Genomic DNA, 28,000 nt, shown 5'->3' with positions numbered 1-28,000 from the left:
ACATCATTCATTAGACATTAGTTTATTATTATTTTATATATATTTTGAATTTATGTTTCCTCTCATATTCCCTATTCCAATATCACCAATTGCATTCCAATCATTACCTTCACTCAATATCATTTTATCATTATTTATTGCTTTTATACTACATATTTCTAATATTATTGCACTTTATCTAGTTTATACATATTTGATTTATATGTCTTGATAGGATATGTTTCAGTTTCTTCAATCGGTAATTTGGTAACCTGGTTAGGGTGGACCACAACGTTTGCACAGCATCAAGCCCGTTATTAAACCCAGGCCATATGATATAATGTGACTCATCATGAAGATCTAGTGGCTGAGATTAGATATAAATATATATAAATATATATTTTATTTATAAACTTACAGAAAAAAATGTCCTTACACTAGATAATGTGGTTATGAGCAACGACGTCTCCCCTCTGAGAAATTTCCTTACTAAACAAATATATATGTATGAAACAGAAAGCAAAGTCTACTTATATACAACAAAATGATTTGCTCTACCTCATGTGAATTTTTCATCTAGTTTCTCGACTTGCTGGAAGCTCAACAATGAACGCCAATTAAATAGCCAAGAATGCAGCCCACCAGTAGAGTGACTAGCCAATCCAACTCCATTTTCTTTTCTGTTTATATACCCCTATCTACTTGAATTACCTTGACGAATCCAAAAATTTTGAAAATCCAAAAAAAAAGGTTGTGTAGAGAACGATACGATACTCACGAAACACTACTTTATACTGATCTAATTCCTTGGGGTTGCTTGGAAAGTGACGTCTCCAAGCATGCTACTCGAAAAGCGAAAAATTTTAGAATCAATTTTAGATGAGGCAGAACTCTCAAGAACTTTGATTAAAGATTATTGGAATTTGATGTAGAGAAGGGCTTTTATAAAACATCGAAAAGCATCTAGTTATAAAAACAACAAAAGATTTGTAACCTTAAGGTCCTCTCAGAAACGAGCTTTTTAGTGGTTAAAATAATCTCATTTATTTAAGTCAAGGTTCAAGCATTACGATTCACATTCAATTGTGGGAAATCCCAAGAAAATCTTCTCAAACCATTTTCCGTAAATCTGATAGGTCTGAATAGTTGTTTGCCAAAAGCTATTATTCAAAGGATTTCTCTTCATGCACCTTTAATGAAATTTATAGATTTTCAATGTCGTTTATAAGCTGCATTTAAATCATTTCTTACTTCTCTTTGCGGTTTACGAATGGAGACCGACTACAAAGCCCAGTACGCAACCCAACAGCAATGTAACCGCCCAAGTGTAATCCATTTTATAATTTTAATATTATTTAAAAAAAAAAGAAAAAGATAACTACGAAATTTTTACGTATAATTTTGTTAGCAGAAGAGTTTAAAATATGAAACTAACTAAATTCAATGCCTACTTGGCGGACACATACTAATATGATTATTGACAAGCGCTCTTTGTTTTGTATAGAAATTAGCTGAGTGCTGTGCAAGAGTTTTGATCGTTAAACATCGTTAGGGCACGTGAATTGAGTGTGAGCATGTGTATGTGAATGATAAGACCAGTTATATAGAGTTTTTCTATTATATTTGTTCACTAACTGAGTCTTATTAAACGAATGCCAATCCTATCTCTCCCTAAACGACGAGCGTCACACGAACAGATCAGCTCAAAATGCTAAATAGAATACAAAAACGAAAAAGCATAAAGCAAGAGAACTCTCTTGGGATGTTTTCAGTTGATCTCTTTAACAGAGTGAGAGCTATGATCATAGAATAGACATTTAAATAGACGTTGCTAATAACCACCTGCACCAACTGCGTGTTGGATTTCCGAAAGGAAAAAACCTGCATTTGCATATGAGCAAATCAAAATTTAATTAAATATATATTTTTGTAAAGAAATTATTAATAAAAGAAAATATAGTTGCTCTGTAATCCACCAAAGTTGAAGGGAAATTAAGCTATTTTTTTCAAAGGTTTCAGAAAAACCCATCACATAACTGGATCGAGTCCAGTTGAAAGTATATTATTGAAAGTATATTAGTCAGAGATCATACACTTCCTAATGTACACAGATTGATGTTTGTATTTGGGCCAACTGGGATGACAGCAGGCCGTTTTTCTGTAAGGCTGCTTCTGTCAGGTTTAGTCGACAAAACTATTTTCAGGCAGTCATACACACAGAGTTTTCGTAATACTGTTCAAAATTTCCCTGTTTTTTGCCTATTCGATTTTCTAGTTTTAACTTTTATTTTTCTTCCTTATTTAAAAAATAAACCTTTTTGTAATCACTCTTTGAAACCAGCCCGCGCATGTGTAATAAAGACTGTGGAGCACAGCGGCCCCAATCGGGCTGCCCCAATCCATCATGTAGGCCACCGCCGTCGCTACGTCCGACATGTCGGCCACCGCCGACGCTTTTCTCGAAGCTTAACTGTACGGCCTGCAATCGATTGTTTTTCTTCATTGTGGGCGCTGGCATTGGTCTGGCGATCGATGCAATTAAAGAGAGCGCCAGGAAAGCGCAGGAGGAAGCGAACAAAGATCCCAAACAGAAGGAGAAGGAGAAGAAAGAGAAGGAGAAACAGGAGAAGGCTGAAAAGGAAAAGAAGGAGAAAGAGAAGAAAGAGAAAGAAAAGAAGGCCAAGGAACAGCAGGAAAAAGAGAAAAAAGAAAAAGAAAAGAAGGCCAAGGAACAGGAAAAGAAAGAAGCAAAAAAATAACAGATCAACAGCCACAAAATTAAGTTAACTTAGGAACAGTAACGTTTGGGTTTAGTCATCAGATGAAATTGAATTCCAAAAAATAGATAAGATAGTGGCAGAACGGGATATGCCTTTACGCTAGCTAACTGTGTGACTCCAAATTAATAGTTTACTAAAAAAGTCTAAATTTAAAGTGCATTTTAATTAAAAATAATTATGTGCAAAATAAAAAAAACGCCGCGCAAATTCCCTATTTTTAAAGAGAAAATGTATTAATTTATAATTATAAAAGATTAAATTATTATTCGAAATGCTTTTTTTTCTCCTCTTTCGGTTTGACGTACCGAAAACAAATTATAATTATAATAATTCATTAATATTTAATTTCAAAAAAAATTGAGCTTAAGATTTATGCGAATATTGAAAATAATATTTAATAATAACATATTAATTAATACATTTTAAAGTAATTAATTAATATTTATGCGAATATTAAAAATTGAATTTAATAATATATTGATTAATAAATTTTAAAGTATTTAATTAATATTCAATTAAAAAATATATTGCAATTAGGATTTATGCGAATGATACAAATTATATTTTTTAGTTATTTTATTTTAAATACTATGCTCAGTTGCATTCCAGTTCCAGCTGCAAACTCTTCTTTAATTTTAAAGTCGGTATTCTAATTGAATTGATATTAAAAAACAAAAAAAAAGTTTTAAGAATGGTTTGCATTGATACGGGAACTTTTTAATCTGAGTATCATTTACAACTGTATAAATAATGAATTAACCATGTATTCGTGTCCCGTTCTTCACGAACGGAGTCCCCATGTAGAGCAAAGGGTAGACACAAATAGCGATTACTCTCTGGATTCGCTGGTTAGTCTTCTGGCTTACTATTTCTCTTCCTTCTGTCGGTCGGCATTGAGTTCTTTATTCCGCAGGAAGAGTGCACCAAGTCCCACCCCAACCATGAAGAACAGAACATGATTACATGGTTTACAATTCAAGCGCGAGAGCAACGATGGCTGTGGTCTGCACATAGATCGTCGCATCTCTGGCATTTTTATTTATACTGGATAAATGATGTTTAAATGTTATTTCGACTCTAAAGCGTTGAACTGAATATCACATTTTGTTCGATAAACTGTATGTAAATCGTTTGACAGATGTTCATTGCATGGGCGATGTGATCGGACCAAACTAATTCCATTTTCATTTTCATTCATTCTAAGATTCCGCACAATTTCTCTTAGCGTTTCAATCATATCGATTATCTGTCCCTTCGAATGCTAATCTTCGCTTATGTAGAATCCTTTTTCCGTATTTCTTGGAATTTTTTGCGCCATCTTTACATTTAAGAGCCCAACGTTCGTCCTTCTGTTATGTTGCTTAAATTGTATCTTCACTCATGACTACTTCTCAGGCTCTGGATAGTTTGCACTCGTTACACGCAAGCATCGCTGTGATATTGTCCGAAACTTCTGAGTAAACAAGGCGGCGCAGTGTTCGGCCTCTACTTCTTCTTGGCTTTCTTCTCATCCTCCTTCTTCTTGTCATCGCCGAAGGTCTTGCCATACCAGAGGCTAACCAAAACGCCGGCAATCACTGCTGAGATGCGCTCACAACACATCTGCATCTTTAACTTGGATTTGTATAATAAACTATTGCCGAAATCTGTTCAATTTACTCTATAATTTTGTTGGAATTTATGCAAAAGTTTTGCTGCGTGTAGTCGAGCTGAGTAAACTAAATATGTTTAATGACCCCCTAGCTACTATGTTCAAGTGTGACAATCAAAAGGCAAAAGCCTACTTTGCATAAGGTTTTCGAAACTCCCCCATTCCGACTTCTTCATCAAGTGCTAAACAACTGTCAAATTAAAGACTGGCCCAACCAAATTCACCCTCAAATTGCGGCCTGCTTATGCCTGAGGCTCTGCCCTCAAAGGCACGCTTAAGTATATATCTTTATGTATATATCTATGTTTGTATATCTTACTCTGGCATCAGCTATTTGGCTCTTTTCATTCCTGTCTGTTTTTTTTTTTTTTTTTTTTTTTTTTGGGTCACATTATAATTTCATTTGACAATTGTGGCACATCAAGTTGTCACAAGTTGCGTCTGTTCATGCCATACGTTGAGCGCTACACCAAAAAGACTTCAGTTGAAGAGCTCGAAATTATGCGCTGTATCAAAAATTAATGCTAGAGTCGCTGCAGGGAATACCCTTACTTGTCAGTGATATAGGGTTTAGTTGTCGTCAAAATAATATATATTTATATAAACATTTATATATTTTTTTCCTGAATTTATGATTTATTTGCCAACTGTCTTAATGTTAAAAAATAAGAAAAATATAAAATACTATAATATAATACATTCTAAAAAAATATTTTAATCATAAACAATTTTTTATACATTACTACTTTATTTTTGAACTTAATAAACCAAGCAACTATTGCTGTAAGTCGCAATGGTTGTTCAATTGTTTTTATATAAGACATCAATTTAATAAAATATAATGTATAATTCTCTTTGATTATGCAGTTTATGCAACTAATTGAGCATGTTATACCCTTTCAAAAGGATTATGAATTAAATTTACGTCTGTTGCTCATTCTATCAAATTTGGTGCCTCATCAATTATTTATAAATTGAATGTCGCATAAATAATAAATTTATTGACGACACGAGCTAATAAAATGCTTTTAAGAAGTTTTAACAAAAGTTCTGCCATTGAATTAAATCGATATTAAATTTAAAATGAGTATTAAATTTATGAGTAAACCTAGAGATATTTAATGCGGAAAAATATAATGAAGAATTTTGAAAATTAATTCGTGTTTAAATAAAAAATAATAAAAAAATTAAATAAAAAATAATAATAATAATAACATACATTTGTAAATAATTTAAAAATATTTAATAATAAATAATTTAAAATTATTATATTAAATTCAAGTATTTTGTATGTCAAAGATTTTTGGGTTAGGGTAAATTAAGTTCGACCATATATATACACATATTTTCTTTGTTATTATAAAGCGAACCTATTTTTTTATCCCTAATAAAGGCATTGTTTGTTGGTTTTTTTTTTTTTTTTTTTTTTTTTTTTTTTATGAGGTTTTAACCTAACCTTTGCAAACTTAACCAGCATAAATATATATATTTTATAACTATTATATTTTCTTTTTATGTTTTCCGTTCTAAGAGTATTTGTTGTACGTCTTAGGCTACTTCAAGTCTCATAACGAATCACGTTAACAGCTTGTTACGTACATTATACAAAGGAATAACGACTTGGTTATATACTTTATATTATGTTATATAATCCAGGGCACAAATGATGCTTGGCTGTAGACGATTGTCAGCCTTTATGTGTGTGGGTGTGTGTGTGTGTGTGTGGGTGTTTGTGAGTTTGGTTAGCTGCCTCAGGCCCCAGGGCAGAGGTAAAGCAAAACAATCACAGTTCGCACAAGGCAAAAAGTTGTTCAATTGCATACGAGTAACCGACTTGTGTTGTGTGTAGCCAGGTGTGTGTCTAAGTGTGTGTGTGTGTGTGTGTTTGAGTTTTGCTGTGCTTCAACAATGTACTCATAACACAAACACACACACAGCTTGGAGCTGGTTTTGCTGGCACTCAATGTGAACTCACCTTGGTATCTGCAGCGCAATCTCGTCGAGACTGTCGGATGGACTCATTGGGGTCCGTTCGAATAGCCGGGAGGGCGCCAGGGTCAGGTGGCCAGTGGAATCGCTGACACATTTGAAGACCTTGGCGCCGCGCCTTTGCCGCTGCTGTTGACGCTGCTGTTCGACGCGTTTCTTCCGTTTGTTCTCCTCGGCGCGCTGGAGATTATGCAAGCGAAAGAAGAACATTGACATTCTGCAATCGGCGGGGTGGGGATGGACGGCTAACATGAAGGGCGGCGGGGTGGTGTGGCAGATATGACGTAGAGACGTGTGATTGGGCAATAGGCAAAGAAAGTTCAGAATGCAATTGTGCAGACGAAGCAGGCGAATTGTAAAATTTGTTTCATTTTCGATTTGATTTTCATGTTATTTAATTTTTTGTTTTTTTTTTTTGCCACCAAATTTGGAATTTGTCAGCGCGCACAAATTTTGTTGATTGTTGTTGTTGTTGTTCGCATAATTTGGCATTTCAGTCAGTGAAGACAAAGCATTTCATTTATTGTTGACGTTGTTGTTGTTGTTGTAATTGTTGTGGTTGGGTTGCATTTGGTTTGAAAGCAGCATGAATTATGCAACAGAATTGAGAGCGTAAAGCATTTTTGATTTAAGCTTTGTGCATGAGTTTACAACTCTGTGTGTGTGTGTGTATGTGTGTGTCTCTGTGTATGCGCGTGTGTGTGTAAAAGTGTGACTGTGTTTGTGTGTGTGTGGCTTGCAATTTTTGGAGCTGCTGTCACCCAAAGTCGTTAGTGCACCAACATACATACATGGATACATACACATATACAAATTGCGCATGCAAAAAGCCAAAATGCCAAACGTAAATACAAATCAGATTGGATAAACAGAATTGTTAAGTGTATTAACTTTCAGATACTCAGTTTTATGTATAGAAGTAATAAACTTAATAATATTGGGAATAAATATAATCATTTAATATATAATATAATAATTATTATAAAATAATAAATATATAACAATTTATACATATATTATATATACTTATAATATATATGGAAATATTTTTTTATATTATAAAATTAATTATATAATTTATATAATATAAATAAATATTTTGACAAGCTGCAGTTCCGGTTAATTATATCATGATATAAATAGCTATAAAAAATATATATTCCTGGTCTTACTTTTATCGCTTAAGAATACTTTTTCCCTTTCAGATTTAATACTTATTACTTACTTATTATTACTTATCTAGGCTTTTTCAAAATATTTACAGAACAGATGCTTTGCAAAATTTTTTATTTTTTTTATTTTTATTTTTTTTTTTTTTATAAAAAAGAAACAGCATTTTAAAATTAATAATTATAGGAATGAAAAATTGTATAAAATATTCAACACAAAAGACGAACTTAAAGAGTGCTATATCCTCTCTTATCATAGACTAGAAAGGCGTGGGACTGATGTGCTCAGTTTGTAGGAGTCATAGTTTATCAATCAGTCCCCATAAGCCTCATGGCGCCAAATCATAATGGATTGACATCATCAAAAGCAACTCAATTCACATGATTTGTGTGCCACTCTGACTCATTTCATATCAGTTCATACAGGGTATATGAAAGCCAAATCTAAATGACATGTGCGCTTTGGGGCACACATAGAGCGAGCAGCAAAGTAAAATTAACTTCCGGCAGCATCAATCAACTTTAAGCATTCTACAACAAGAGATAGAGAAGCGATAGAGAAAAAGAGATGGAATGAATGCAAAAGAAAGAGAGGCATAGAGAGAGGCAGCTATAAAGCATCGCTGGACAGCTGTGTGTTGCAGACCGGAAATTGAAATATGAAGAGTTGATTTTTTTTTTTCGGGCATCTTTAAAATGCTCAAAAGTTTAGAAGAAACCAAAACGGAAATGAGCGGAAATTCTAGCCCAATGCCCCAATGCAATTTTGTGCGTCATTCAAGGCCAGCAAAACAGACATAGCCACAGAGAGAAACGGTGAGTTAGAAAGAGGGAGAGACAGCATAACAGCTGGCAGTAAATCAATTTTCTAAAGAGCCAAAGTGGTTGGACATTGATTGATCTGGCTGCAATCAGGCGTTAAATACGTATTACGTTTGTCATCAGCAGACAGCGAAGGGGCTTCCGTTCAATTAGACCGCAGTTATTTCAGCCTAATGACACGACTCGACTTCGCCACTTAATGAGCCAGTCGCACATTGAGCTGGAGGATTGTGTCAAAAAGTAAATTAATCGAAATTTACATAAATTTACTCAAGACATTGGCGCGTCTCTGGGCGTCGTCTGTGCCAATACCAATCGAAATACAATGCGGCTCTCCCACAAGTAATTACCAATCGAGTCCCAGACGGCGAGTAAAACAAAAGCGAGCGAAAGAGATAGGCAAAATGAGACAGTGAGAGAGAGAGAGACAGAATAAATAAAAAAAAATAAGTACAGCATGAGCTGAGCCGTTGAGATACCCTGCAAAATGGGGTTTGGTCAATTATTTTTAGATAGAAAAAATTAAATAAAATGGCTTATTTCTTGTAATATTTTAGTCTAATGAATTTAATTTTTTAATTTAATTAAGTGAGTAAGACATAGTTTTTTTTTTTTTTTTTTTTTTTTTTTTTTTTAGGTTTTGTTTTTTCTTTTTTTTTTAACAAATCTAGCTTCATAATAGTACATCCACTATTTTTTATTCAATTGATTTTTCTTGTAAAATTAGGGTTATATACAATAAGTTTGATTTACTGATTAAAATGAAAAAAAAAACTAAAGTGAAAACTTTTAAACTATGTAGAATATGTTCATACTTGATCAATTTTCTTGTAATATTTAATCAACTTTAGTAACTCATCATAGCTCTACCGTCTCATATTAACCACAGGGTATATGAAAAAACCAAACACTTTGCATCATCATTAGCTCGCAGAGAGAAAGAGAGAGAGAGAGAGAGAGAGAGAGAGAGAGAAGAGAGAGAGCATCGACAGTGTACACACTTTGTTAATTAGGCAAACTCTGTCAGTGTTTAATAGCTTTATAATTTCCCCGAGTTTGCCAAGGCGACGATTTTGTATGGGGTGGCCCGAGCTAAATGATTTCAAGTGAGCAAAATGAAGTAAATTAAGGCCGAATGAACATCCAGTTGGAGCGTGTTTAAATGATCAGTGGAAAAGTCTTATTTAAATTAGATTACAGCTAATGTGAGAAAGAAAATAGAATCGATTTGGTCACGCCTCAAGAGCACAGAGAATTAAATTAAATACATTAAAAAAAAACAATTTCACGCCAGTCTGGCCAAGAGCTTTGCGAAACCTTTCAGTGTCTTTCCGAACCTGGTCAGAATGAGTGCCAGCTGGATTATATTTATAATGCTTGGCGCTTCAGTACTATTCCATGGCCAGGCTCGCAAATTACGCAGATATCCCCAAGTAGATCTCTGCACCGTAGGCGTGGTAATGTTTGCACGTGTGACGTGCGAACCCTTACAACCAATCTGGGTGATGCACCACGGCCAATGCCGCAAGGGTTATCATTGCTTTCGCGGATTAACGTATAGGGAGTGTATTAATCAGTGTTACAACCGGGATCTCAGCACTAAGAGACCCAAAAAGACAACAACAACAACAACAACGACAACAACAACAACAACGACGACAACGACGACGACGACAAGAAGATTTATAATAACAAGATCAACAACGGAGAGACCAAGTGGAACGCCTTGGTTTGAAGGAACGACGACACGAAGGAGAACGCGCAGAACCCGAACAACTGCAGCACTCAGATAATCGAAAAAAAACTTAAATATATGTATATACATATATTCATATATAATCATCAAACATTACTGCACCCAAATAAATTTCACGCATTTGCATACAGATTAATTTGATTCAATCGAGCAATGAGTGAGTATATGACATTTGTAATATACCTTGGATAAGAAAATAGAAAAGCGTTATTCCCGTTTCGGTTGTCAGTTGTTAAGTGAATCCATCAACGCTATAAAACAGCTAGTGATAACAGAAAAATAAAAACAAAACAAGTTTACATATTACAGCTTATACTAATAATTGGCAGAAGAGGAAGAAGAGAGAAGCCAATTGGTCGTTCATTTAGCAATAATTGAATTGCAAATACAAATTGATACAAATTGCTGAGCTACGTACTGTGGTCGTAATTAAGCTTGAATGGGGTATAACAAAAAAGAGAGAGAGAGAGAAAGAGAGAGAGAGAGAGAGAGAGAGGGGACAAATAGAGAAAGGAGGAATTTTGTTAGACGAAGAGCAACAGATCTGAACGAAAAGGAATGGACAGACGTATATAAAGAGGTATATAAGGAGAAAGAGAGACAAAGAGAAAGGGACAGAGATAGAGAACAAAGAGAGAAAGAGTGAGAGTAAGACAGAGAGAAAGAAAAATAAAGAAACACGAAAGAGAACATCCGAGCTAAGGAGAAATAGAGAGAATGAAAGAAACATATATCGATTTCATAATACTCGTAGAATACATGAAACATGAATCATGAATTCGTCAAGGTATTTTACAATTATGCAGCAAAATTTTGGATTTATTATCTATATTATATAATATACATTCAACCGTTCAGAGAGGAACAATTTAACGAACAGGCAGAACGAAGGGCGTAAACAAATCGAATCGCCTGTTGATTGCGATCAAAGTTAATACCTGTTACATCGTATATATTCTCCAGTTTGTGAAAAGGTAAAACGCCGACAAATTCGCTTCCGCACAACGCGCAAAATTAGCAAAACTGTTAAATAAACCTAAACGCAGCTTATCAAACGCACGCAGCCGGTTCTCCATTCGCCTCGCAGTGGGCTGCGTGCCGATGCCTTAAATGATTTCACGCCCATTGCGGGAAAGAAAGAAACAGAAAAACAAACAATGGCAACATTTTCAGCATTCCAACGAGCCCAAAGCGAACAATGGACAGGAGCACAAATGAAGAGAGGGAAAAAAAAGAAAGAAAACCGTGGAGCCCAATAATCATTAGGGCACAAAAAACTTGGTCAAAAGCAAAGAATTGCGACCCGCTGGCTTTTGTCATGCATTGGGGTTGAGTGCGTTCAAGCGCACACAACTACACATACACACACACACACACACACATTGGTGGCTATTGCCAGTGCGAATATAAAGCAAAATGCCGAAATAAACACTTGTGCGAGCTTGAACGCTGCCTCCTGCTGTTAGCTGTTGTTAGCTGGCCACAAAAGGCCATATTTTCCAGCTCAACAGTGGCGTTTAGGCCACGTTTCAGTGCTCTGTGTGTGTGTGGGCGTGCACTTGTGCGCCTGTACCGGACACAGGTCATTTCACTGTCCTTATGATGGGGCGTGCCGTAACAAAACTCGCCATGTCTGCCGCCCAGACCAGCCCAAAAATGAAGATGCGCCATAAAAATGTAGACAATTTTTACGACACGGCACAACATGAGAAGGGCCACTTTATTTCTTCATTAAAAATCCAGCATTGATTGCCCGCACACCCACACACACACACAGACACTTACACACACACAGAGAGCAAGCACATACCTTGGCACACTTTGGCTGGAACAATAGCAATTTGATGGCCTTTAATTGTGAGCAGACATGATTCCTTTTGACTTAACTGCCACACGCAAAGACTAGCACACTCACACACATACACAGACCCAAAAAGTGTAAAGTAAATAAATTGTTAATTTATAATTTAATCAATAATATTTCATATGTCCTTATGCTGGAAATGGTCGAATATTTAAATGTACATAAGAAAATAAATAAAATAAATCAATTTACATTCATCCGAGCACAATTGCGCGTTGAGCTGTAAAAAGTCTAGGAATTGAATATAAATACATACATATATATTTATCAATAATATATAAAGGCATAGAGCAGACCCATAGCTCTGTGGGGTATATATGTTTATAAAATATTATATACCCTGTAAACATATTTGTATTTTAAATATTTATTTATGATTATTATTGTTATTATTATTTTATTTATTTATTTATTTATTTTTTTCATTTATTTATATATGTATATAAAATATTATATACCCTGGAAACATATTTGTATTTTAAGTATATATTTATTACAATTAATTTTTTATTATTATTTTTTTTTTTCTTGAACTGTAGCTTGTCGAGTATCTGCGCAATTAATTTTATATATCTTATAAATTTAACATATTTTATTTTATTATAACCTATTATTATATATACTATTTTATTTTGTATTTAATAATTTTTTAAATATATTTAACATAGATAATAGAAAATATATAAGCCTAAGGTATATATCAAAATAATAATAGTATTCTATTTTATACGTAAAATTATCTCTAGTCTACAGGCTATCTGATTTCAAGTTTTGAATAAATGCTAAGCTTTTTCTTATTTTTTTTTTATTATTTTATTTTTACAAAAAAATATTTTTAACTTACATATAGTCAAACTATGATTAGTTCATTCCATTTTACTTTTCATTACATTTTTTTATTTATTTTTGTTTAATACATCTCAACTGTATTCTACAGAGTATCTATATTTAACTCTCTCTGTCTCTGCCTTATGCTTTTTGTTTCAGCTGAAAATTGCAATTTATATTTAACACGCACAGCCACATTTTGAGCCACGTTGTTGGCCTGTTTGCCTCAGCCGCTTGCCACATTTTATTTGCTTCTGTTCTTTATTTCTATTGTATTTTGCGGCTTTTGATCTGTTTGAATTTCAATATGGCTGAGTTTGACATTTCACGGCGTGTTGAATTGCCAAGGATTTGTGCTCGCATTTGAATTGAAGCCAGTTAAATCCCATTGGAATTCTATTGTTTATAGCTCCACTTAAATCTATAATTAGTTTCGATTCAACTCGTTGCGTTGATTGTTAATAATAATTGAATACCACTTGAGGGTGGAGCTTAAAGCAATTAGTAATCTATATTGGATTTGACATTTATTAATCATAATTAAGTTGGCTTTTGTAAAATGATTTTAATATCTTTTTTTTTTTTTTTCTTACTGATATGAGAGCTACAATTTATTTATTATTCAAAATGGTTTTCATTTATTAGTAAATTAAATCGGCAAGACAGTTAAACAGCGATAATATATACAGATATATCAGAAATATTTCTCTGAATTACATTTAAATTTTCAGTAAATAAAATTTAATAATATGGTATTCCTAGCCCTAAAAATTCGTACATATTTATATTTAATTAAACTAATTTTAATACTATTAAAATATTATATAAATAAGACTATTTAAACAGATTCAGCATTCATAAAACAAAAGGCCATAAATATTGCATGAGCCAGACATAACTTGGTAACTCTTTAGAGCCTTAACTGCGACAACTTAACTGAAGTTTGTAAACTGTAAAACTTTGGGCGTTAGTCAACTTGCCAGCTAATTAAGGCCCACAAACATACATACTATTGCAAAAGCAATTGAAGCAAGCGCTTCGCTGGCCCAGCATAAAGCAACCAAAACGTAATAAATAAATTCAAAATAGTAAAAAGAAGACGAGGAAGAGAAAGCGTTCAAGTTGCTTCAAGAATGGGAATAAACACAAATATGGGTTGAAGGATTATATACTTATAAATAAATATATATGTACACATATAGTTATAAGAGGTAAGCCAATATAATAAGGCAACTGTTGACTGAGCTGAGATGAGTTACAAAAAGATGACGAAGACGTCGAGAATGCTGCGGAGCATGAGTTGAAGCATGTGTGGATGGATGTATGGATGAGGATGTGAAATGAGAGCCAGGTCACAGCAACAAGAACGGCAACAATGAAAGCGTGTGTGTATGTGTGAGTGTTTGAGTGTATGAGTGTGCGTGGCTGTGTATCAAAAGGATTGGCATTTTAATTTGATTTCACATTGATAGAGCAAATGGTGACAGTTTACACTGGGCAAGCGGATTGCGGAATGTGTGAGAAAATAAAAAACAACAAAAACCAAAGTATGAAATATGTCGGGCCTAGCCGACTATAAAATACTCGTTCACAATTTGAAATTGGCTAGCTAATAAAATCAAATTTAAATAATTTTTTTTTTTTTTTTTTTTTAATAACTTTGATGATGCAATTTCTAGAACTAGATATGAAGTCGATCAATTTAATGCTAGTTCTGGAGCTATATAATAGTCAATCCAAGGAACGCGTTGTCTATGGAATCAGTCAATAGCTAGAGTCAATTTCTATGGGATCAATTTAAGGAATCAATTTATAGAGTTTATCTATAGATTCAATATATCAATCAACCTATTTAGTCAATATTCAGAATCAATTTAGAGAAATAATCCATGGATTATTCTATGAAGTCTATCAATGGATTCAATATTCAAAATCAATTAGACTCACTCTGAATTAATTAGTTTCTACTTATTTGACTCAATCTATGGAGAGAGACAATAATAAGTCGAATTTTCTGTTCAACTAGATCGTTCAGCTTTTTTCTTTACGTATTATCAGACAATCTACAAAAATACCCCCCTAAAACTTCCTATATTAACACTAAACTCTATATCTTCAGACATGCATCATCCCAAGCCCATCTACTCTGTACATGAGGTGAACGAGCATGAGAATGTATACGAAAAACTTACTTGTGAAAACCAACTCACTATTGTGTAGTTGCGTGTAATTGTTAATGGACTGTTATCATTAACATTATCATTATTATTATTATTGTTATTGTTATTGGTATTGTTGTTGTTATTATTAATATTATTGCTGCTCATGTTGCAAGTCAAGTGAAACATATATGAGACAGAGATAGATAGACAGACAGAGAAAGAAACAGAGATAGACACAGAGCGAGAGAGATAGATAGAGGGCGCAATAGACACTAGAGAGCACAACACAGATGCAGTTGGACACAGATATACACACTTATATGGTAACAGCAGCTCCCAAATATTTATTGCTAAGTCTTAAATATTTTCGTGTGTGTTTTACCTGACGAAGTTTTTAATTGAATTAAATGCTTTAAAATTAGTTTTTAGTTTAAGTTGATTTGTAATAAATTTCGGTTTTTTTTTTTTATTTTATTTATTTTTATTTTTTTGGAAATATGTTAAAGCACAGTCTAGAGTTACACTTTCAGTTGTTTGTTTTAAATTTTATGTATATATATTTCGATATTTACACTATACTTTTGGTCAATTGACGAGCCAAGAGCGCAGCTTAGTTTATGGCTTAAATACTAGTTAAAGCTTTTACCAAATTGTGTACCACTTTTTCTTGGTCGTATGTACACTTAGAATTTATGGCTAATAAATCATATGTATATATATAATTCTATATAATTCAACTATAACAAAAAATGATTTATGGCTAATTTGTCTATTTTTTTGTATTTATTTATTTAGTTATGCACAAATCTCACATAGATGTTGCAAATAGCTTAATAGATTTTTATAAAATATTATTTAGATTTAGTTTTATGTTCATATAAGTATATATATATTTATGATTTTCTATAGAAGTTGTATTTTTTGTTTTTGGTCCACAGTTGAGTTAAGCACACAGATTTCTACATGTATTTACATTAATTTCATATTGATTTTTATTATTTTTTACACAGCACATTTAAGTTATTTATATTTGGTCAGTTTTTATTTATTATTTTATATATATATACATTTTTTAAATTTATTATGTTTTCATTATATTTATTATATATTTTACACACAGCACTTTTATATATATTTTATGTTTGGTCAGTTTATTTATATTGGTTTCTGTTTTTTTCTTCTTAAAGCTGATTTTTAATTGGACTCTTGTTGTTGCTGATAAAAATTCATTATTTGCTTTGTTGGTCCTGAAAATAAATCAAAAACTGTCTCATTCCAGTGGCCGCAGACTCGCTCCCATCCGACTCAATTGTGCCGCTGTCGATGACTGCAAATGCTCCACATTTCGCTTCTTCTCATTTCTTTTTAACCCAAATGAAATTATTGCCAACCATAAAGGATACGGAATGAAAAAAATATGAAAGAATTGCCATAAAAATAAAACATCGCCACTCATAATGGCACAATGCCGGAGCGTACCCCCAAAAGTGCAGGCAAAAACCATTTCTCTTATAAGAATACAAGACGCTCGTCGCATCAATTTGACGCCCGCTGCGTCCTTTGAATGCAATAAATGTTGCTCAGTGCTGAAGTGCGTGCTGTCGGGCAATCAGGCAGCCATTTGAGCCAGCTGCCATGCAAAATGGCAGCCAGTTGAACTAATTCAATTGTTTGGCGTTTGCAGTTGGTCGTCAAAATAATTGAATTAGACAACTTGGCAAAAGACAGCAATAACCAACAGAAATTACTTGTTTAATATCTTAAGAGTATTTAAATTTCAAGATTTATGTTTCCATTATTATGAGACTTCAGACTAAAATATTTTATCCATTACTCGTTTTAGTTTACTTTTAATTGCTCACTTTATATTTAGTTCCACATAGGTATTAATTCACACTAGACACGATTTTCTGGCTGCATTCTGGCAATCAAGCTGTCAGTTAAATGCCTAAAAATAACCTCGAGAGTCTTTATATCATGAATAAAAAATGAATAAACAAAGCCAAATTGGTGACAACCCCAAAAGAAAAACAAAGAGACAAATGCAAACAGATTAATTAATAATCAATTTTATGCAGTCGAATGATCTAAATATACCTATTCAGGGAACAAAACAACAGCCGAGGGCTCACACAAAAAATAGAAAGAAATCAATAAGCGAAACACACGGGATATATTGCTCATACGCGCCGTGTGACCGACCGCACAGGCAGCCACGAGGCTGTCAGTTATGTTGGACGGGAAATAATAGGGGAAAATGGGAAAAGCCGAACAAAAGCGGAAACTGAGCGCTGCAGTTGGCCAAAACTTTTCGCTCTCTGAATGACAGCAGTCAAAGCGGCAAAACTTATTATATATATATATATACACACACATACACATAGTTGACATGACAAGCCAGCAGCAGCCGGGCGACGGCGGGCCAGTGAAAAGAGTTGAAAACTTGGCTTTGGCTACCTCTGACGCAGTTGCTGCGGCTGCTGCACGTTGCATGTGACAAAATGCGACAAGCGTTTGCTTCGTATCCATTTACGAAATTGAATTTATGAACTCGACATGCAGCGCACAAACACACACACACAACTTCAACAGCTGTTTTTACACACATGACACATGTGTATATATGAAAAGAAAAGCATATATTGTATATAAAAAGTATATATCTATATATTTATATTAACTTCCTGTCGCACGCCAGCTGCATTTGAACTTTCAACTCGTAAAAAAGAGAAGCGAAAAAATAAAATACAATAAAAGGGGAAGTAAACTAATTTGATAACAACAAGCTTCTGCAATTAAAATATACCCTGTAGTTTGTTGTTATAATTAATATGAATTTCTTTTTCTTCTATGGATAAATTTATATACAAACTTTTTTCAATATATTTTTATAATTTGTTATTGTTTCTCTACATATCATTATTTATTTATTATTATTATTTATTTATTATTTTTTTTTTGAAATAAAAATTTGAATATTTTTAACAAGCTTTTAGTCACTTTTTATTTGCAGTATTTTTTACATATTACATTTTTCGGAAGCGAAAAATAAATTAGATTGACCATAAAAAGTCCAAAAAAAAGACAGAAATTAATATTCAAAAATAAATAGCATTAAAAAATAATAATAAAATAAAAATTAACAAAAAAAAATAATATTAAAAAAAAAATAATAATAATATTAAAAAAAAGAATAATAATTTGAAATTAAAAAAAAAATATATATATATATATATATATATATATATATATATAAATATATATATATATATGAATTAAATAAAATAAATATAAATTAAATTTGAAAAATCTTTTATTACTTATATATGATTAATAATTCTTTTTAATGAATTTGTTCATAATTCAAATTCCCTCAAATTTCTTCAGCTTTCATATCACTTGAACCAATCAGTACGCATTCATCCATCTAAAACACAGATGAATAACTATTTAGTACAAAATTGTTAGATCACAAATATTTTTAGAATATTTATTTATTTGATTTTTTGCAAATTTCTTACGCTTAGTTTGGGCAATCAATCACAAAATCGAAAATTTTCCAAACCCAACTAAAGAATTTTAGTTAGAGAACTTGTGCTTGAGTCAAGCTTGTGCGGCATTGCAGCCTTGCACATTCTTCAATAAAGCCAGCAGCTGCTCCACAGTAGCAGCAATAACCAATGTATGTCAAGCTGTGTGCGTGTGTGTGTGCGTCAACAAGCACAGTTAGCAAACGAGCAACAGCATGACTGACTGACAGACTGCCAGACTGCCAAATTGACTGACGGACTGACTGACCGAATGTCTAACATTTTGGCATTTGCTTTTGGCTTCAAGCTCAAAAAGTTAAAAGCCATTTTTGGAGAAGCGACACGAAAAACAACACGCACACACACACACAGACAGAGTATAGGACCTGCGGATGTGGTCAGAAAGCCACAGGGGACAAGCCAGCAACCGCAGAGGAAAAGGAAGAGAGAGAAAGTGAGAGGAAGGCCAAAGATAGCTAGAGAAATCAGTTCAATTTATTTTTCGATTTTCGACAGACAATGATTTGTTGTGGTGCTCAGTGCTTATCATAGCTATGAAAATACTTGCAATATCTTCACAAAACAATTTCCCACACACACACACACACACACACACAGGCATTTTTAACAATTGTTTGACTTTTTGCTGTGCACGCAGAAAAGGAAAAAGAAAAACGAATACTCATACGCCTGGCGCTTAATAAAGTGTTAATCAAGCGCCAGATATTTGTCAATTTGAAGTGTTTCAGGAATTTCAAGTGTGGCTTCAAAAAATATATTGGTCAATGAAGCATGGCTAATTGATTTAGAGCCAAGCGAAAAATAAACCTTGATCAAAGGCAGCAGCAACTACCATATGTGAGTGGAGCAAAAGGAAGACAAAAATACAAATTAAAAACAAGTAAGTAATCGGGCGTTGCTGACTGTAAAATACTCATTCGGGGTCATGACTCCAATTGGTAAATATATATTATATTTATGCACTAGAAAATGCCAACAGAACATTTATTTAGTTTCTATCTCCAAAACTGCAGAAAAGATTTTCCACACCCCCCAAGAGGCATTTTACAAACCCAATATACCCATTTCAATTTCATGAATGAGTGTTGTAGACGCGCTTATCGACACTTCGAAGATGTTGAAAAGTTAAGCGCAGCTTCCGTCGAGTATAAGCACAAATAAATAAAGATGGGCATTAAATTGTATTGGCTGTCCAACCAAGGACTCTGAAATGTCAGCTGAGTGCAAAAGGAGCAAGAAATAATTTGAAAACAGAGCGAGTGAGAGAGAGAGAAAGAGAGGGAGAAAGGGAGCGAAAGATGGAAACGAAAACAAAGCATTAAGTCGAATGAAAATATAAGTTGTACTGAAAAGCAAGAGAAACAAAATAGGAAATAAAATGAAATAAATTACATGCGAGACGCATTCAAGTTTTCCAAAGGACATTGCTTTTAAATTAGCAAAGTGCAGAGATAAGCTATGTGACAGAGAGAGAGAGTGCGAGAGAGAGAGGGAGAGAGTGGACATACAACAGATAATAATAAGCTTTTCACATTAAAACATTTTAAGCTGATTTAAATTGTCGTGGAAAAAATTATAAGCGACATTTATGAGGATTGAAAGCCGGCAAAATTTATACAACAAATCTTTGACATTCTTTATAAAAATTATTGAAATGGTATAACAAGAACAAACAACCCGATTTTAATTAATTTTAAATGGCTTTTAAATTTAAATAGGTTTGCAGCTAAGCAAAATACTAACATATATATTTTCAATTTAAAACACTCAATTTTATTCGAAATATATTCTAGAGAAATATGTAAACCATATAAAAATTTAGTTTAAAATTATTATTAACATTAAGATTTTTAAGGTATTAATACACACAGACAATTTAGACAACCATAAATTTTTATAAATTTTTTTTTTAATTTTAAAATTTTTATCAAGCCTGAATTTATGTAACTTAATGTTTGATTAATTTTGAAATGCATTCTTAAAGTATTCTTTAAACGCCTTTAATTTTACGTCCTTGGCATTCTCAAAACCAAAATTTCCAGCCACTTCACAGTTTCCAATCAAATATAAAAACATCATTAAGACAATTCGATCAAAATCGTTCAACAAAATCATGTTTAATTAAATTGCCTTCAATTTCCCGCCAGCCGAACAACAGTTAATAGAATTTTCTCAAAATTTGTCTCTGGCTGAAATCGAATTTATGTTCCTTGTTAACCATATTACGCATGCGTCACGTGGTACCACTCGAAAAGTCAATCTATATGTTATTAGCTAGTCGAAAGGCTGCTTGGACAAAGTTTTACGCAACAATATTGAACGAATCGGTATGAGCGGAAGGCCGCTGCTGAATATTAATTAAAGTTTCCAAATGAATTTATATGGTAAAATGTGTTAAGCACAAAGTTGCAGCAGCTGCAAAAGTTTTTTGTGCAATATCAAGTTATTTAAACATTTATCAGCTCCATTCCACTCCGCTCCGCCCCGCTCCACTTCACTCCATTCAGTCCTCAGTCTCGACAGCTGCGACAGCGAGCCACTTTACACCCACCAGCCAGCAGCCGAAATGGCCAAGTTTTGCGCAAATGGTCAACACAGGGCACAAGGCAATTATGTGGATGAGGCAACATTTTGTGGCGGGGCAGCAACAATTGTGGAATGGCATGAAATGTGGGCTGTGTGTGTGGGCCCTGCTATTCAAGTAAAGCAACGGCTCAAACCAATTTGACGCCTTTCACAAAATGCGTTCAATTAAGTGCCAAAAATATATACACACCCACACACACACACAGAGTCGCAATAGAGTAAAATGTCAGGTCAGTCAGCAGCAGCAGCTGAAGCTGCCAAAAAAGGTTTTACTGACACATTTTCGGGGCCAAGAAGTTGCGCGCGCTTTAGAGACCCTTTTTACAAAAGCCTGTTTACGATTGCTGTTGAATAAATTTTCTATACCCTAGACGGATTATAAATTGTTAGGGTAGATGCTGGATATTTAGGTTTTCCAGATGGACAGAGTATAGAAAATACAATAGCACAAAAAAGAGATTGCAGTCAATTTATAAATCTGATTGGAAATTATTATTTAAGACAGATCAGCAGTAGTGAATCAAAGAACGCTTATAGGGAATGTAAAAGCATATATTAGATCTGCATATGAACCTATAAACCGCAAGGGTATTATAACCATCGATACTGTAAAAGCGGAGAGCAGCCTTCAAAGCTGCAGAAGAGAAATTATGATTTTAGAGATTATATAGGTATATTTCTAAAAATATATAATAATAATAATTTAATAAATCTATATATATTATATATTATTAAATTTATATACTTATATATTTTTATGAATTTTTTACCATTTTCTACATATATTTCAACAATTTTTTTTATAAAAGCGGTAAAATGATTTCAAAATATATTTAAATGCATAAAATATATTTAAAATATTCAAAGAACTTTTTATGGTATAGTAATTAAATATATTTATGTCATATAAATACGTTTATGATATATACCATATGATATATACCATAAACGTATTTATATGACATAAATATAGTTTATTACTATACCATAAAAAGTTCTTTAAATATTTTAAATATAAAAGTTAATAAAATGTTTAATAAATACAGTCGAGTCTCGATAATTTGTACCCCGGTAAATATAAAAAGAAATTCATTCTCGGTAAATAAAATTCTGTGTAAATCGAAAAAAAAAAAAAAACCTATTGCCATTTCGAATTATCAGGATTATCGGTGGAAAATATATTAGTTGACTAGCAAAAATGTAGAAAAAATTATCTATTGTTTATTAAAAACATTTTTATTTTATTTTTTTTTTTTACAAAAATTTGTAATATTATATATACCATCAAAATATATCTAATAAATATATTTCTATATTTTATTCTATATTTCTTCCATACATTTTAAAAAATTTTTTTATGTAATTTATAAAAAATATTTTAAAGAAACATTAGTTGTATATATATATCATTGATAAGACAAAATTAATTGAAATAATAATTATTATAAATCTCAAAATCAACAACAACAACTGCAACTCCCATTGCTTTCAATTAACAGCTGCTACACAGCTGCCAAAAGCTGTGATCTAACTAGTAGATCAACTCAAAGGCATATCATTATATAGGATAGAAGCGCTCTCTACGTTGCACTCTAATGCATTCTTTTCAGTTTCTGTGCAGCAGCAGCAGCTGAACTTAACGCCAGTTGCAGTCGCATTGTTGCGTTGAAAGCGACGCTTTAATTACATGAGCCGCGCGTCAGCGTTTCACAAAGCAACAATGCTACAACCTGACCCAATGGCACCTCCGGCACCTAACAGTTCCTAGCCCCGCTCCCCATCGCCATCTCTTTGCCCAGAGAGCGGTCGGTCGGTGAGGCTTTTGTTGCCATGGCCAGCAATTAAAGTAAGTGGCGCCATTTTCATTCTGCAACGCGTTGCTGCCACACGTTGCACAGCCACCCTGAGCATGCCACAAGCTACGGCGCTGGCTACGACTCTGGCTACGACTCTGGCTTTGGCTATGGTCATGGCTACAGCTCCTACTCCATGCCAAGTTTGTAAGTTCTCTCCACTGACTGATGGACTACTCACTCGCCTGCTCATTCCGCTCAGATCCACTTCGCTCTGACAAAGTGTTGCGCCTTGGCCTGTGGCCTGAGCTATTGTTTTCATTCTTATTTGCTTTCCTTTTTGCATATTTCTCATAATTTTGTGCGCTTGAACTTCGAGTGTGGCGCTTGAAAATGTCAAGGGGACAGCCAAAGCAGCAGCAGCAGCAGCAGCAGCAACAACAAAAGCAACAGCATCTTCATAGATGATTAATGAGTTTATCTTTGGGTCTTTCACTGTTGTAAAATTTCCACTTTGAATTAAATTAAACGAATCGCAGCAAATGCGTGCAGCGCACTGAAATACTTCAGTCTAACTACAGCAAGTGTAAAAATTCTCAAAAGCACATCGAGCGAATGTGCTCACATTTTTTATCTTTTTTATAACACTCTAAGCTTTGTTCAAGGACTTTTCAGTGTGCATTGTCAGACTTTTATTAGCCACTATCAAAGACTAATGTGGTAGTAGTCGTAGTAGTAGTAAAAAGACTGCATAAAATTCATATATCATATAACAAACGAAATTCTAACCCATTTACTTATTTATTTTGGTAATAAACAAACACGAAAGTTGCATAAATTTGGAATGCTCCGATTTATTTAGTGAACATCGCATATATATTTAGTGCTCTTCAGAGAGCTATAAAGATATAGCGTGAAGGTAAGGCAAAGCATTTGCATTCGAAACTGCGAACTGTGCGCTGAATTTATATTATATTCATTTTCAGAATTGAAATATTTTTGCATTCACTTTGTGAATTTGATATGTTTTTACTGCACTTCAAAATGCACAAAAAGCGCAGAGCATTAGGGCGGCCTTAATTGTAAACAGTTTCCCAGCTAATTATAATTGAAATTCGTGTGAAAGCCATGTGCAAAAAAAACTATGCATTAATGCGCAAATATAATACTTTAGGGTTGTTTTGCCAAGGGCCAAAGCAGATATATAATTTAGTTAAAATATTAGGCGAACAAAATATATATTAGAATTTTAATTAATAAGTAGAGTTAAGTTAGATAGCAGCATATTCCAATTAAAAAGGCGCAACTGAGCTGAGAGACGTTAAAGCTAAGCTGAAAACGGATTGAGTGAGAAAGAGAGAGCGCTAGTATAAGTCTCGATGGCAGAATATTCAGCTGAGCCAAAAGGAATTAAAGATGTGTGAGTCAATGAGTTGAGTTGATAAGTTTATGATTATAGAGGAAGAGAGCTATGACGAGTAAGAATGAAACAGAGGGGGGAGAGAGAGAGAGGGAGAGAGAGAGAGAGAGAGACAAACAGTGAGAGAGAGATAGAGAGAGAGACAGACAGTGAGAGAGAGAGAGACAGTGAGAGAGAGAGAGACAATGAGAGAGAGAGAGACAATGAAAGAGAGAGAGAGAGAGAGAGAGAGAGAAAAATTTAGCGCTTCATTTATTATGGCTCATTTTACGGAACAACTTAAGCTCACTCATGCGTCTCAGTCACTCATTCGACCTCATATCGAATAGACTCTATGCGACGTATGTTGTGTGGGAAATCATGCACTCCTCTAATAAATATGTGAATTAAGCTAATATTTGTTTGTCTTAGTAAATCAAGTGATTTATAACATACAACTATATGTACATATTCCTTAATGTATATATATTTCTCAATTCCTTCTGACTCAACCACAGCAACAACTTCTCAAAGATATTGCCTAGAAGACCTAACTTGTATTAGAAAGCAAATTAACTCATTCCAAAACAAAAATGACATATATTTTCTCGAAACTTGCAAACAATACCAATTAGAGCTAACTGTCCTTCCTTTCACTTTCAATTTTATCCAAAATTCAAACGAGTACCTTCCATTTTTAGCCAGTGGCAAAAAAAACACAACATAACTGATATGCCAATTAGTAAGCTGGTAACTAAATACTATGCAAAATGGAATATGCCAAAAAAAAAAAAAAAAAAACATTTATATATGCTTGAACTTTACAAGCCATCAATAAGCAAAGACACACACACACACACACAGAGGCGAACACTGAACGAGAGTATTATGAATTTAAATACTTAAGAGACGAGCTCAAACTTGTGCTTGGGGAAGGTCAAAATGACGTATCAAATATCATAGCCAAGCATACACACACAGATGTGTCTCTTTGTGTGTGTCAGTGTGTGTGCTGGATAGCTGAAGAAGAAAACGTAGCATACTTTCTAGCGCAAAACAAATCGAATCAAAGCTTGTTCACTTGGCATTTTTTGCCCCGGTTTTTGTATTTTTCTACGTAGACCGGAAATTGAAACACCATTGGAATATCAACGAACACGTTCAAGAAAAAGCAGCGACAGCCATAGCGATTGTGTAAAGGGACAAAGAAAGAGAGAGAGAGAAAGGGAGTGGGGAGAACACGCTGGTCCGATTAGCAAACAAGAAGCAGAAGCAACCAAATGCCTGACTTGGATTTCGCAATGCGCGCATAAAAATGCAGTGTGTGCATTCAGAGGGGGAAGTGAAGGGCTGTGGGGCGAGTCAGCCATTGCGACAATCTTACACAAAAAATAAAAGGAAAAAAAATAGTACCGATATAACGGTAAAATGGTAAAAAGCGAACTGGAAATCGCAAAATCGTTACGCGCGTTGCCAAATACGTGCGCCACATTCCTTTTTTTCGGGGTTGCAGGAGTTTAACCGAGCTATCTGCTGCTGTCACGCATTGGCAATGTGCACAGAGCCATGACATAATAAAGTTATGCAGCACTTTTCATTGATTCATTGGAATGGCGAAAGCTTAAAGCAAAGAAAATATGGGAGGAAAACTCAATAAAAGTTGAGGCGAATGCACGGCGTGGCAATTAGGTGCCGGCGGGAGTGTTTGTATGCAAGTACTTACATAAATTAAACACAAACGCACACACACACACACACCGAGCAGCTGCAGCAGCACTAGAGGCTCACCTCTGCACACACTTAAGCGGCAAAAGTTGAAGCTGCACTGTTGCTGCACTTGAGCGCGTGTCCCAGCACTCTCATGACTCAGCAAGGCTAATGCCACAAGGGTGCCAAAGGTGTGTGAGTGACTTTATGTGTCTGTGTGTCTGTGTGTGTGTGTGCGTTTTTGCACAATTTTTCGACAAAAAGTCAAGTGCATGATGATGTCGCCTGCAGGCCAGGATTTTATGGCTGATTTGGTCATAAACGCATTTGCCACACATCAGCAGACAAATTGTGCATTACGCATACGCAACGTTAAACAGCCCAGCCCCGAGAGTGACTGCGAGAGTGATAGCAGCTACAGTTTATTAAATATTTACCAAATTTATGACCAAGCGAAAATTAAAGCTAGCATTTTATATGCCACACACTCAGCTGCAATTTGTATTTCAAGTCCCTGCGGGCTCAGAACCTGCCAGCTGAGTAAGCAAACCAAAAGAAAAATTAAAATGGAATTTTTTTTTCAAACCCCTTCTGAACACTCTGCAGCCAGCCTTGTAAATGTTTGTGGTCGAGTAAAGTTTGATACGAAATTTAAGAGTTGAAAGTTATTTGCAATAATATATAATAATAATATTATATAATAAAAACAATAATAATAATAATAATTTAGGAAAAAAGTAAAATGTTAATTTTTGTTGATGCTTAATATTTTAATAATAATAAGAAAAAACTGTATGTTATAAAATATATGTAATTGGAAGTTAGATCATGGACTTGTTTAGACACAAAAATTTAATAAATTTCGGAGTATAAAATTTGGAAAAAAATAAAATATTAATATATAAAAAAAAAATAATAATCAAACTATATAAATCATTATAAACCATACATTATTAAAAAAAAAAATAAATAAATAAAAAAATAAAAAGAAAATAGCTACATATATTTCTTATATATATTTCTTATATAATATTAAGTGAAACAAATTGAAACATATTTTTATTATTTAAAATTATATTTCCTAAAGTGTAGAGTAGAGGTAGAGTGAGCAATAATCTCTCTGCATATTCCTAATTGATTAGATTATTTTTCTTTTAAAACCACTTTGATTATTCAATAAAAAATTCAGCTACTGCTTCTCCCATCCAACTGTAAAAAAAATTAGTATCTTTTTAAATCTAAATTAACTCCATTACACATTATATGAGCAGCAGTTGAAAACTTTTAGTTAGTCTAGTGCTTTATCGTGTTAACAATTCCAGGAACAATAATCAGTAAAAAATATATATAAACGAAACACAGTGGACCCAGACTTTATAATAAAGCACACAAATCCTTTGTCGCTTTATTCTGGCTTTAACATTAAAAGCAAAATGCTGTCAAAACGCAAGGCAAGAAAAAAACCTTTTAACTTCATTCGAAGTTCAGAAAGCAGGCCCTAAGTAAATTCGCTTAATTTATGTAAATAATTATATTTCAATTACAGAATTTGCAGAAAGTAGATGGACGTAAGACGCGCTGTCCGCAATTTATGCATGTCTAGAAACTTTGCCTTAGACACCAGGCAAATCAAAATATTATTATAAAAATATACATAAATAAATAAAATATGCACAAATGAAAAGAGTTAATGAAAATATTTGTGTGTGTGTGCATGCATAAATTCAATCAAAGTTATGTGTGTGTGTGCGTGTGTGTGTGAGAGGAATAAGAATAAATTTATATAGGAAAATATGGCAAGCAAATTGAATCTCTGGAGTCTGAGATGTCAGCCGCATATCGTTTGTGATAAATTCAATTTATTAGCAACTCGACAGCTCACACACAGTTGGCCTTCTGCTTCGTCTTGCCCAAAATGGACCGAGCCCTAATTGTGTCGGCAGCGAGAGTAAATGTGAAATGGA

At 33.7% G+C, this 28,000-nt stretch overlaps 4 protein-coding genes across 17 annotated transcripts in view; 1 reads left to right on the top strand and 3 right to left on the bottom strand.

Annotated features, from left to right (window-relative positions):
• SLO2 (slowpoke 2) overlaps positions 1–28,000 on the bottom strand; it is a 154,170-nt gene that overhangs the window by 49,957 nt on the left and 76,213 nt on the right. For 3 of the 14 annotated variants that reach the window (XM_089470268.1, XM_089470269.1, XM_089470277.1), the window contains 2 exons: positions 15,031–16,247; positions 6,386–6,579 (listed from right to left, as the gene is read on the bottom strand). The exons of 6 other annotated variants lie outside the window; for them this stretch is intronic. In XM_089470268.1, the coding sequence (XP_089326394.1) occupies positions 6,386–6,579; positions 15,031–15,186 (350 nt within the window). In that variant the 5' untranslated portion in view covers positions 15,187–16,247. Of the gene's footprint in view, positions 1–6,385; positions 16,248–28,000 lie in introns of those variants that run through there. 5 more of the 14 variants (XM_089470272.1, XM_089470273.1, XM_089470274.1 and 2 more) reach the window with 5 other exon arrangements.
• LOC108611778 (uncharacterized) lies at positions 118–3,792 on the bottom strand. Its single transcript, XM_089470336.1, has 4 exons — positions 1,231–3,792; positions 538–1,169; positions 398–468; positions 118–346 (listed from the first exon to the last, which is right to left on the bottom strand). The coding sequence occupies exon 1, from the start codon at positions 3,790–3,792 to the stop codon at positions 3,625–3,627; it is 168 nt and encodes a 55-aa protein (XP_089326462.1). The 3' UTR covers positions 118–346; positions 398–468; positions 538–1,169; positions 1,231–3,624.
• Positions 2,328–3,031, top strand: LOC149268434 (uncharacterized). Its single transcript, XM_089470331.1, has one exon. The coding sequence runs from the start codon at positions 2,328–2,330 to the stop codon at positions 2,736–2,738; it is 411 nt and encodes a 136-aa protein (XP_089326457.1). The 3' UTR covers positions 2,739–3,031.
• LOC108611779 (uncharacterized) lies at positions 3,719–5,063 on the bottom strand. Its single transcript, XM_089470337.1, has one exon. The coding sequence runs from the start codon at positions 4,365–4,367 to the stop codon at positions 4,245–4,247; it is 123 nt and encodes a 40-aa protein (XP_089326463.1). The 5' UTR covers positions 4,368–5,063; the 3' UTR covers positions 3,719–4,244.

The sequence above is a fragment of the Drosophila arizonae genome, chromosome 5 (assembly GCF_054131065.1).
Source record: "Drosophila arizonae isolate 15081-1271.41 chromosome 5, UAZ_ARI_1.0, whole genome shotgun sequence".
Classification (NCBI taxonomy): Eukaryota; Metazoa; Arthropoda; class Insecta; order Diptera; family Drosophilidae; genus Drosophila; species Drosophila arizonae.
This window is presented reverse-complemented; position numbering and strand designations above follow the sequence as displayed.